Source organism: Miscanthus floridulus, chromosome 14, assembly GCF_019320115.1.
Source record: "Miscanthus floridulus cultivar M001 chromosome 14, ASM1932011v1, whole genome shotgun sequence".
Classification (NCBI taxonomy): Eukaryota; Viridiplantae; Streptophyta; class Magnoliopsida; order Poales; family Poaceae; genus Miscanthus; species Miscanthus floridulus.
In genome coordinates this window covers 13712292-13725258 of record NC_089593.1, presented here as the reverse complement: position 1 = coordinate 13725258, position 12967 = coordinate 13712292, and the positions used below count along the sequence as shown (strand labels likewise).

Below are 12967 nucleotides of genomic sequence, written 5' to 3'. Positions count from 1 at the left end.
ACCGATGATCAATAGGGTCCCCTTGCTGCACGACCACCTCGGCAACCAACGCGAGGAATAGGGCGACCACGAGGTGGTCAGCAGGCGACGGCGACATGACAATGAGGGGCCACCCGGGGCTACCATTCGCACCAAGGTGATCGCTACGACAGCGGGGAAGACCATAGTCCTTCCCCTGAGCCGCCTGGTCCTTGAGTCTTTAGCAGAACCATCTGTGCTGCTCATTTTCTAGCCCGGTTTTGGCAACCGGCCAACCTCACAAAGTACAGTGGCAAAACTAATCCCAAACTTTGGCTAGCTGATTACCGCCTGGCTTGTTAGCTAGGTGGCATGGACGATGACCTGCTCATCATCTGCAACCTCCCTTTGTTCCTATCAGACTCAGCGCGAGCCTAGCTTGAACATCTCCCTCCCTCACAGATCCACAACTAGCGCGACTTAGTAAGGGTCTTCATTGGGAACTTTTAGGGCACATACGTGCGCCCTAGGAACTCCTGGGACCTCAAGGGACCTCAAAAGTTGTCGCCAAGGCCCAGACGAGTCTCTCTGAGACTTCATCTGGCGCTTCTCCAAGAAATGCACTGAGTTGCCAAGCGTTGGCGACTCAGAAATCATCCAGGCTTTCCTTTCTGGCACCACCTGCCGAGACTTGGTCCGAGAATTGGGCCAGAACATACCAACCTCGGTGGCCGCACTCCTCGACATCGCCACCAACTTCGCCTTGGGTGAAGAGGATGTTGGGGCCATCTTCCCCGATGATGACGCCAAGGGGAAGCGGAGGAACGAGGCCCTGGGGGCCTCAACTCCCCACCTCCCCAAGAAAAAGAAAAAGGGTCACCAGGGGAAGCAGGAAGCCCTCGAGGCTAGCCTAGTCGCGGCCACAGAGCGCAAAAATCCCTGAGGCCCCAGAGGCCCCGGGCTCTTCGACGACATGCTCAAGAAACCCTGCCCTTACCACTAGGGCCCGGTGAAGCATGCCCTCAAAGAGTGCACCATGCTCTGGCATTACTATGCCAAGCTCGGGCTCCCCGACGACGATGCCAAGAAGAGGGGCGCCGACGACAAGGACGACGACAAGGACGACGGATTCCCCGAAGTGCACAACACTTTCATGATCTTCGGCGGGCCTTCGGCGTGCCTCATGGCATGACAGTGAAAGAGGGAACACTGGGAGGTCTTCTCGGTGAAGGTGGCCACTCCCCGATACCTCAACTGGTCTTGGGAGGCAATCACCTTTGACCGGGACGACCATCCCAATTATGTCCCAAACCCTGGGCAGTACCCACCTATCGTCGACCCCATCATCGGCAATACCAGGCTCACTAAGGTACTGATGGATGGAGGTAGTGGCGTCAACATCCTCTACGCCAACACCCTGGAGCTCCTAGAGCTCGACCAGTCACAGCTCTGGGGTGGCGCCACGCCTTTCCACAGCATTATGCCGGGAAAACGCACACAGCCCCTTGGGCGCATCGACCTACCCATCTGCTTCGGTACTCCCTCCAACTACCACAAGGAGGTCCTCACCTTCGAGGTGGTTGGGTTCAAGGGAACCTACCATTCCATCCAGGGGTGGCCGTGCTACGCCAGGTTCATGGCGGTCCCCAACTACACGTACCTCAAGCTCAAGATACCGAGCCCCAATGGCGTCATCACTGTCGAGTCCACGTACAAGCATGCATACGACTGCGACGTCGAGTGCATTGAGTACGCCAAGGCTATTGTGGAGGCCGAGACCCTCATCGTCAACCTCGACCAGCTCGGTAGCGAGGTGCCCGACTCCAAGCGTCACGCCAGGACTTTCGAGCCCATGGAGGCCATCAAACTCGTCCCGGTCAACCCCACCTACCCTGACGACCGGGCGCTGAGGATCAGTGCCACCCTCGACATCAAATAGGAAGCCATGCTCATCGACTTTCTTAGCGTGAATGCCGATATGTTCACATGGGGTCCCTCAGACATGCCGGTCATACCGAGGGAGGTCACCGAGCACGCCTTGGACATCCAGGCTGGCTCCAGGCCAGTGAAGCAGCGCCTACACCGATTTGACGAGGAAAAGCGCAGGGCCATTGGTGAAGAGATACAGAAGCTCTTGGCGGCTGGATTCATCAAAGAAGTATCCCATCTGGAGTGGTTAGCTAACCCCATATTAGTTTAGAAGAAAAATGGGAAGTGGAGAATGTGTGTAGACTACACCAGTCTAAGCAAAGCATGTCCAAAAGTCCCTTTCCCATTACCTCGAATCGACCAAATCATTGACTCCACTTCAGGATGTGAAACCCTATCCTTCCTTGATGCGTATTCCAGTTACCATCAGATCAAGATGAAAGAATCCGACCAGCTCACAACTTCTTTCATCACACCATTTGGCATGTACTGCTATGTGACTATGTCGTTCGGCCTCAGAAACATAGGGGCCACATACCAGCAGTGCATGACCCATGTCTTTGGCGAGCACATTGGGAAGACCATTGAGGCCTATGTGGATGACATCGTGGTCAAGTCCAGGAAGGCCAGTGATCTCGTCGGTGACTTGGAAATAGCCTTCAGATGCCTTAGGGAAAAGAGCATCAAGCTTAACCCTGAAAAGTGTGTCTTCGGCGTCCCCCGAGGCATGCTTCTAGGATTCATAGTCTCGGAACATGGCATCGAAGCCAACCCGGAGAAGGTCTCGGCCGTGACCAACATGGGGCCGATCGGAGACCTCAAGGGAGTACAGAAGGTTATGGGATGCCTTGCGGCCCTAAGCCGCTTCATCTCGTGCCTTGGCGAAAAAGGCTTGCCTCTGTACCACCTCTTGAGGAAATCAGAATGCTTTTTGTGGACCCCCAAGGCCAAAGAAGCCCTCACCAAACTCAAGGCATTGCTCACCAATCCACCCATTCTGGTACCGCCAGCCAAGGGTGAGGCTCTCTTGCTCTACGTCGCCTCCACGACCCAAGTGGTCAGTGCGGCCATAGTAGTCGAGAGGCAGGAAGAGGGGCATGCTTTACCCATCCAACGACCTATTTACTTCATCGGTGAAGTACTCTCCGAGACCAAAACATGCTACCCCCACATCCAGAAACTGATCTACGCCGTAGTCTTGGCTCGACGCAAGCTACGTCACTACTTTGAATCCCACCCAGTAACTGTGGTGTCGTCTTTCCCCCTAGGGGAGATAATCCATAACCGGGAGGCCTCGGGTAGGATAGCCAAGTGGGCCATCGAACTCATGGGGGAGGCTTTGTCCTTTGCGCCTCGGAAAGCAATCAAATCTCAGGTCTTGGGCGATTTCGTGGCAGAATGGATCGACACCCAACTGCCACCTGCCCAAATCCAGGCAGAATACTGGACCATGTACTTCGACGGGTCCCTGATGAAGACCAGGGCAGGCGCAGGTCTGCTCTTCATCTCACCCCTCGAAGTACACATGCGCTACATGATTCGGCTCCACTTCGCCGCCTCCAACAATGCAGCCGAGTACGAAGCCCTCGTCAATGGCTTGCAGATCACCGTCGAACTTGGGGTACGGTGTCTCGACATACGGGGCGATTCATAGCTCATTGTCGATTAGGTGATGAAGGAGTCAAACTGCCATGACCCTAAGATGGAGGCGTACTGCAAGCTGGTACGTCGCCTTGAACATAGGTTCGACGGTCTCGAACTCAACTACATTGCGCGAAAATTCAACGAGGCCGTGGACGAACTGGCAAAGATGGCGTCGGCATGGGCCCCGGTCCCCCCGAATGTCTTCACCAGAGATCTCCATAAGCCTTCCATTGACTACGCCTTGGCGGTGGAAGAAGGCCCATCGGTCGAGCCCACCACAGGACTTGAGGCCCCCTCGGTCGCTGAGACCCCCGTGGCCGAGACCGAGGTTATGGAAGTAGACGCAGAGCCTCCCAAGGCCAACCAGGGCATGGACTGGGGGGTCTTGTTCCTTGATTGCCTCGTCCAAGGAGAGCTCCCTGCAGATAGGACCAACGTCAGACGGCTTGCGCGATGAGCCAAGACTTACGTCCTCAGCAACGGCGAGTTGTACCAGCAAAGCCCATCTGGTGTCCTCCAGCGATGCATCACCACCGAGGTAGGCCAAGCCCTACTTTGGGACTTGCACGTAGGGTCCTACGGGCACCATGCAGTGCCTCAGACGCTCATCGGAAATGCCTTCCACCAAGGGTTCTACTAGCCGATGGCTGTTGCCGACGCCACCAAGCTAGTACGCTCCTGCGAGGGATGCTAGTACTATGTGCGACAAATGCACCTCCTGGCCCAAGCCCTCCAAACCATCTCCGTTACATGGCCCTTCACCGTGTGGGGGGCTGGACATGGTTGGGCCTCTACAGAAAGCCCCCGGGGGCTACACCCATCTGTTGGTAGCAATCGATAAGTTCTCTAATTGGATCGAGGCTCGTCCGATCAATCAAATCAAATCCAAACAAGCGGTGTAGTTCTTCACCGATATCATCCATAGGTTCGGGGTTCCGAACACCATCATTACTGACAATGGGACACAATTCACCGGCCGCAAGTTCCTGACGTTCTGCGACAACCACCACATCCGTGTGGCCTGGTCGGCCGTGGGACACCCTAGGACAAATGGCCAAGTAGAACATGCCAATGGCATGATCCTACAGGGCCTGGTCATTGTTGATCTGCCTCCTCTGGTAGCAAGGAAGCGGGCGGTGAGTTATTGATGAAGGCAACCTTGGAGGCGGTTCCGAGATCGGATCTACCATCACAAGTGTTGGGGTGATCGGTGCAGAATCGATCTACGCTGGCTCAATGAGCTCTCCGACTCCGTCGGCATTGATGACCCATGAGATGGATCTAACTGTGAAGATCTGGCTAGGCTACGGGAGGGACTAAGAGCCTACGGAAAAAGCTATCTTGTTCGACAAGGAAACAGCACGCACACCCCTACCTGGTGCGCCAACAGTCGATAGAATATTGTCGATAGTCCTCTGAGGGGTATCCCACGAAGGTAGATTGATCGGTAGAGAGGCATGCAATCAAGAATAAGAAGGCAACAGAGACACACGAGTTAGAGAGGTTCAGGCCATTAGTATAACGTAATACCCTACTCCTATGGTCTGTTGGTTTGTATTGGCTATCATATGATATTGCGTGAGTTTGGAGGGGGTCCCTACCCGCCTTATATAGTCCGAGGGGTAGGGTTACAAATCTGTTAGATCTGAGAGATAACCAAAAAGTAATAACATATTACAGGAATCTTGAGATCATACGTATTCTAATAGATCTCATAGTATCTTCAGGATATCTTCCCGGTGTCTTGCGGAAGGCGTCGAGCAGAGTCGTGCCTTGCAAGGCTTTGTCTTATGGGTTGTGCCACCCCTGGGGGCGCAGCCCATGTGGTCTGTCATGGGTATCCAGGGTCGTACCCCCCATAATCGGGCACTTGGCAAAAAACTGTCTGTCGAGTGCTAAAGAAACCACAATCGGCAAAATAATGGCACTCGGCATTCCAAACTCTTTGCCGAGTGCTGAAAAAAGACCACTCGGCAAACTAGAAAAAACACTCGGCAAAATAGAGACACTCGGCAAAAAACCGCCACATGAACATCCGTCAGTTAGTGTATCGGCCGTTAGGAGTTTGCCGAGTGTCCGTTAGTGGCACTCGGCAAATAATTAAGTTTGCCGAGTGTTTTTCTGTAGCACTCGGTAAAGAAATCATTTTGCCGAGTGTTTTTTTAGCACTCGGCAAATAAATAAGTTTTTTTCTCTTCTGACATTGAAACTTTTTCTACTCTTCACATACAACATGTGGTACTCCATGTTAAGATTTGGTATATTTCTGGATCTATTTGCTATATTTAATTAATTTATTGAATTTCAAGAAATTTTTTGGTATAAGTCAAATTTGAACTACAAGTGATTCAAATAATAGAATAAAATGAGTAGAATTTTTTGGTATAAGTCAAATTTTTTGGTGTTGACGAGGATGCCGGAGACGAGGTTCAGAATTTGAAGGACTTAGAATTACTTCAGCAATTACATCTAAGCAATAACGGTGGTGATGACATTCCTTCTTCGGAGCACGGGGATGATTATATCGACATGCGTGATAGTGATGATGAGACTTATGATCCAGCTAATCCCGATCATGATGATTATTTCTAATACATAAATGATCCATGCTAATTGATTTATTATTTGTCATACCATGTTATTTTCTAAGTATGTTTTGTTTATTTTGCATCTATTTTGATGTATTATCTGTGCTAATTGGTTTACTCTTTTTAATTACAGGTGATTGAACAATGGTGGACGGTATGAAGAGGATAACGTCACTTTACTCAAAAGCGACAACGACGCGTAAAGGGTCCGATGCAGCTGAGGGGTCTAGGAAGAGACCTCAAGGTAGACCCAGGGGTCGAGGGAAGGGCAGAGGAAAGATGAGGCCACCATCGCATGTACCTTCATCGCTATCTGAGTTACCTTCCGCTCACTCATCATCTGAGGAGGAGGAGGTACAGGTGGAGGAGGAGGCAGGGGTGGAGGAGGAGACAGGGGGTACCTCTTCCTCTACTTTGTCACATGTGTGGTTGCGAGGTCCCTTGAGCCTCCTGAGGCGACCAATACCTCTTGAGAGATGCCCGCAGATTCAACCCGATGGAGACAAGTAAGTAACTTTAGATGTTATCACTAATTTTTCATTTGATATGTTCAAAATTACAATAGAAACTAATAATTTATCTTAATCACTAGGGCAGAGGTTGGAGGAAGGTCAGTGGAGGTGATCACGCACGCCATGTGAACAGCATCCTTGGTCTTTTGATCAAGGAAAAGTTCCCTAGTCTGGTGCAATTCGGCAAAACTATTGAGCTGTCCTACACGTGGGCCCACTATGCCACCGTCCCTGACGCCCCTGATCGGGATGGTAGGGTATTCGACGATAAGGCGTAGCGTGTCAAGGCTGAGCTTTGGGTAAGTCTTTCTCACACTACATTGCTCAATACATCGCATTCATTGGACATTCTTGAAATAATGACTGGATACATCGCGTCTATATGCAGGATTTCTTTAGATGCAAGGAAGGATACGAGGACAAGGTGGATGCTGTGGCTAACAAAGCCACCAAGAAACTCGTCAAGGACATGCACTTCGAGGCGAGCATCTAGGCCATGATCTAATACCACACGGAAATTCTTAGAGTGAGGCTCCCTAAAAGTGCGGCAAGAACCATGATACTGACCCCGAAACAATACCTGAAGGTAAATATAGAACATTAATACTTATTTTTCTGAGATTAATTATGCTTAATTTCATCTTCTTATATGTCATATACTTGATGACGTAGGTGCCTCCGTGGTGGTGCGCCTACGATCTGCAGTGCTGGGCCCGAATGGTGGACAGGTGGTGCGACCCCGCATGGGAGGAGAATGACAACGCTTGCTGGGAGCCGCGTTTGCTGATGCCGGGTGTACCACAACTTCAAGGCAACCTCAACCTCTTAGAATACATGGCTAGATGGGTACGCGAATTCATTTCTTTATTCTAACGCTCAATTCTGCATAATTTCTAATCATATTACTTTTTCCAGTCAACGGCACATGGTGGCAAGCCTTGCTCCCAGTTCATGGCATATGCTTTGGCCCACAAGGGTAAGGCGACGACCGACGTCGCCTACAACTCAAAGGACCCACCCTTGGCGTATAGCAACGAGTCCGTCCACAGCCGCCTCAATGGATACACATCGATGGCAAGGGCGGTCCATGGTCCAGAGTACGATCCAAGCGCCCATGACCTTGATGGAGAAGTGGTCATGAGGGCGGGAGGAGGTAAGAAGCATGGCAAGTTCTGGATTGGTGACGGCACAATCGACACGACCAGTACTTCCATTCCCTCCTAGATTCGAGCACGGAGCACGAGTTCCAGCCCGGCAATACGCCCACGGCCGGACTCTACATGGTTCCAGATGAGCGCACTCCATGTTATTTCTGTTTTATTCATCGTTCATTGATTTTTACATATTTTTGCATTGCATTGTAACATTGGGATGAAATATTGTAGGCTCAGCTGGAACAAGAAATGAGGCGTCGGGAGGAGCTAGAGGCGAAGATGGAGGCAGAGCGGCAGAGGGCGGAGGCAGAGCGACAGAGGATGGAGGCAGAGCGGCTGCAGATGTTTGAATATATGAGGGGTGTTTACGCTGCAATCGGTCAACCTCCGCTACCGATGCCAGCCCCTCCTCCTCAACCTGCTCCAAATACTGTTTCAGGCACTGTGAGTCACTTTACAACCTTATAATCATCATTTCTAGTTTATGCAGAATCAATCTTACAAAGATGCCCAGACACTAGAAACTTAGTGACTAATGCTATATGTTTATTACCAATTAGTACTTAAGCAATTATACTAGAGCACAATGCAACTGAGAAGATATTGATGATAGTTGCAAGGGTTATACTAGTTAGGCAGCAGAGAGACTATACGTGTTGTTCAATCTTGTCTCACACATGCAATATCTTCTCCTTTGTGCAGAATCAATCGGTGATATCGAATGAGCCTCGTGACCCAGCGTGGTCGCAGTGGAACCCGTGGCCTAAGTGACTACTTGTGATTTTATTTGCATTTGTATTTGTGGATTACCTGTGACTACTTGTGACTATTTGTGGTTGTGAATAAACCTATTAGTGATTCTGAAGTTTATTTATATTTATGTGTTGTTGATATATCTATATGAACTGCCTGTGATGCTTATTGTGAACTATCTGTGATGGATGTGATGTTTATTTAAATGTGGTACGTGGCTATGACCGAACCAAATAAACTGATTATATGTGACAGCTTTGCCGAGTGCCATGAAAAATACACTCGGCAAATCAGACACGTGGCAAAAATCTGTGTATTCTGGGACTAAAATGGCTTATTTGCTGAGTGTCTACGCTGTGACACTCGTCAAAGAAGCCAACATTTGTACGTTCTGAGTCAGTCTTTGCCGAATGTCAGTATTTGACACTAAGCAAAGAAGGCAGGTTTGCCGAGTGCCCGGTATTTGACACTCGGTAAATCAGCCAGTTTTGCCGAGTGTCTCGGAATTGACACTCGGCAAAGCAGGCAGGTTTGCCGAGTGTTAGGTTCGGGACCCTCGGTAAACGCGCCGTGACCGTCTCCGTGCCGTCACGTTACTTTTTTTCGTCAAACGTCGGTTTCAACTCTCGGCAAAGTATTTGCCGAGTGTCCGATAGAAAACGCTCGGTAAAGAAACGTTTGTCATAACGGTAGATGTTGTGTGCTGTTTGCCGAGTGTTATACTCGGCAAATCCTTTATCAAGTGTTACACTTGGCAAATTCTTTACCGAGTGTTTTTGGGCTTTGCCGAGTGCCTGTGGCATACGACAAAGCCACTGTTCTGGTAGTGTTTTGTTATCTTAAAAAAAACACACTAATCTATTTGAGATTTAGTAAAATAATAGTAATCTTTGGAACGGATCAAGGTAGCAGTATTCTGCTCTAGTGGTCGACGAAAGATGTTTGTTATTTTTTAATAAAAAAATTTAAAAGATGTGGTTTTGGACAGTCGGACATACTCCGTACGAGTTTTGGCAAGCGTCGGTGCGGTGGTTCCTGCCCTTGCAGGTAGGGACTGGATGCATGTATAGTACGTGGCGGAGCTTCCGATCGAGACAGCGACATGTGGGCTCCCATACTTGCTGGACAACTTAATCGCTACCACTGCTGCTGCCGCTGCTTTAATTTCTGAACGTGCATGTAACCTCCTGCACTGTACTGCTTGCTGTACGCGTCCGTCCTCAATCTCTGTTCTTCTGGGTGCGGGAGGAATTACCGAAGACTATCGGCCTATTTGGTTGGCTCGTTCGGATCGTTATGGGTTCGTGAAAAAAATATTGTTAGTTAATTTGTGTGAAAAAAAAACTATTTTGACTTACGATCGTTTACGATAAATCACAGCCAAACGAACAGATTGGATACCGAAAGGATCCAATGGAGATCTAGACAGATTGATGGATTATTTGATGTGTTAATGTAGGAGAGGAGTATGGCCCCGTTCGCGTGCTCTTAAATCTGATTTGATTCGTTTCTTTTTTATTCAAAACAGTATTTTTCTCTCACAAATTTCTTTAAATTCATCCAAATTTATCCATATTTCTCCAAATTCCTACAAGCGAACGGGTATGTTAGGCTCTATTTGGTTCATGCAGTTTTTCCTAAAATTCCTATCACATCGAATATTTGGACACATGTATGGAGTATTAAATATAGACTAATTACGAAACTAATTGCACAACTTGCGACTAATTTACGAGACGAATCTTTTAAGCCTAATTAGTCCATAATTTAACAATGTGGTGCTACAGTAAACATGTGCTAATGATAGATTAATTAGACTTAAAAAAATCGCCTCGCAAATTAGCCTCTATCTATGTAATTGATTTTGTAATTAATCTATATTTAATACTCTTTATTAATATCTAAATATTTAATGTGACATAAATTTTAAAAACGACTAAAAAACCAAAAACACCTCCTTAATTGTGCGATAAGCACTCATATGCAACTCCAAACCACCTCACACTGACACACTGAGAGAGTGAATGCGCCTCCAACTGCATCAGATGAGCCACGTTTACGTCTGACGGCTCAGGCTGCCGCCATCACACTGCGCTCTAGGGTCTTGTTCAGCTTGCTGAAATTTCACTGAATTAGTTAAAAAATATTGTTTTTACTGAATTATTATGGGAGAAAAATATTGTTTCGATTAAAAAAAACAAGCTAAATAGTATGAATTATAAGGTAAGTCGAACAGGGCCCAGGTCATGTTAGGCGGTTGATAAGACTATCTCCAACAACATCTAAAATACAAAATTCATTCAACGTTTGGGTAGCGCTACAGTCAAATGATTCAATACACATTCGACATCCTCTCCAACAACAGGACCCAAAAAAGAATCCTTTCTGTAAATGGGTTTTCAGGAGAGAGGATACTCATATTTGAGTTGTGCCTCTCAGACAATCTAAAATGAGTCTCCTGTATAGGTACTTTATTGAAGACTGATTTTGAACTTCCTACTACTTATTTTGAATTTAGGTGTCTATTTAATCATCTATTGGAGACAGTCTAATGAATTCACTCTGCCTCAACTAACCACTGTGTATCTGTATCTATATCTGTATATGTGTACGTGCATCCACATCCATATGCCTGCTCCTCCTCCCAACACCCAACCACCTCCTCTTAACTCCCATGGATGGCGAGGTGCCATCGATCCATGGACACATTCGCATGCATCCACACCGACTGAAACTGCATGCAATGCACATGTGTCATCAGCACATCGATCGTAAGCCTATTTAAGGAGTGACATTCCACTGCAATCTCCTCACCAGCACTTGCTCACTGTATTCCAAAGCTAGTACCAGCAGTCTCCTCCGAGCAGCCGCACATCACACACACTCCCAGACACCCAAAGCATCGACGACATGGCTCGCATGCAGCTTGCTGTGGCGATCGCCGTCGTGGCGGCGGCGGTGGTGGTGCTCGCGGCGACCTCGGAGGCCGCCATCACCTGCGGGCAGGTGAGCTCCGCCATCGCGCCCTGCCTCTCCTACGCCCGCGGCCAGGGCTCCGCACCCTCCGCAGGCTGCTGCAGCGGCGTCAGGAGCCTCAACTCCGCCGCCGGCACCACCGCCGACAGGCGTACCGCCTGCAACTGCCTCAAGAGCGCCGCCCGTGGCATCAGCGGCCTCAACGCCGGCAACGCCGCCAGCATCCCCTCCAAGTGCGGCGTCAGCGTCCCCTACACCATCAGCACCTCCACCGACTGCTCCAGGTACATCTAGCCAGGGCTAGTACAAAGTGATGATCTGAATTCTGAATGAATCACTGCCACTTGCATATAGAGTTGCACGCATGCATGCATGCATGTACTGATGACTCAACAAGCAAGTCGTTTAACTTGTGCTTCGTCTTCCATGCAGGGTGAGCTAAACCAACGACAGCCTGATGGCCGATCGATGATCCATTCCGCCGCCGTCGTCGGCGCCGGAGCGTCGACGACCATGTATGCATGAGTATCTATCTATCTACGCGTGATGATGAGTTGTCTACTGCTACGTCGTACTACTGAATAAAAATCTCTCCGTATGTACGTACGTGTCGTCGCGTACGCTGTGATACGCTTGCATCGTAGCGTGTATGTACGTCCGTGTGTACGTGTGTGTGTGAGAGAGATGCCCTTTTGCTTGTTGGGTTTATTTTGGAGTGCATGCATGATGCTGTGTGTGCGGTGTTTATTTATTTCCGAGTACGTTCCTCGCTCCTGGTTTGTACTATGTTCGATCAATGCTACCTTATGATACATGCACACACATCTTTTTGTTTGCAAATTGTTGTTATGCATGCATGCGCCATGCATGTGACTGTGTTCGATGACTCCCAAACGCTTGGTCAAGAGTTACGGCTCTATATCTCTCCCGAACACTTGGTCAGTACATATGCAACTATATAGCACTAGCACGTACCTAACGAAAAACTGGGTTGCAGACTCGAGGATTTGAAGACGGGATTGTGATTTTAAAAATTAAATGGTCTGTCTACGCGTCACTCGAGTGTTTTTTTGGGCCACGTCACTCGAGTGTTGGACGGCGTACTAGAACCCGACTGGCAACTACTCCCTCCGTGCAGGATACAAGGCGTAACTGTTTTTTTTTTCCCTTAGTCCCATGATACGAGGCGTCTGCACTGGCTTTAGCTTCCGCATGCAACAACTAATGCAGGACCAAATCTGACTTCTGGACTCCCTCACGAGTGCATTTGTGCAGCATACTTGAATGCTGGAAGTTAATTGGCTAGGCCGTTTCCACATGCAGCATCACAGTAAATTAGATGGAGAACCAAAACACTTCGCCTTTAATGTGTAAGAGTTAATTTACTTATTGCTCTTGGTGCCAAAGAGACTTGCGCAAAGGGAGTAATAAAAAATCAAGTGATTCTTGTCCA

The 12967-nt window shown here is 48.8% G+C and overlaps 2 protein-coding genes across 2 annotated transcripts; both read left to right on the top strand.

Moving 5' to 3' along the window:
- Positions 1 to 1333: 1333 nt before the first annotated feature.
- On the top strand, positions 1334 to 1897 carry LOC136503073 (uncharacterized). The gene has a single exon (XM_066498269.1). It carries the CDS (start codon positions 1334 to 1336, stop codon positions 1895 to 1897), a length of 564 nt encoding a protein of 187 aa, XP_066354366.1.
- Positions 1898 to 11339: 9442 nt separating this feature from the next.
- On the top strand, positions 11340 to 12354 carry LOC136504372 (non-specific lipid-transfer protein 1). Its single transcript, XM_066499286.1, has 2 exons — positions 11340 to 11798; positions 11947 to 12354. The coding sequence occupies exons 1-2, from the start codon at positions 11449 to 11451 to the stop codon at positions 11954 to 11956; spliced, it is 360 nt and encodes a 119-aa protein (XP_066355383.1). The 5' UTR covers positions 11340 to 11448; the 3' UTR covers positions 11957 to 12354.
- Positions 12355 to 12967: the final 613 nt, after the last annotated feature.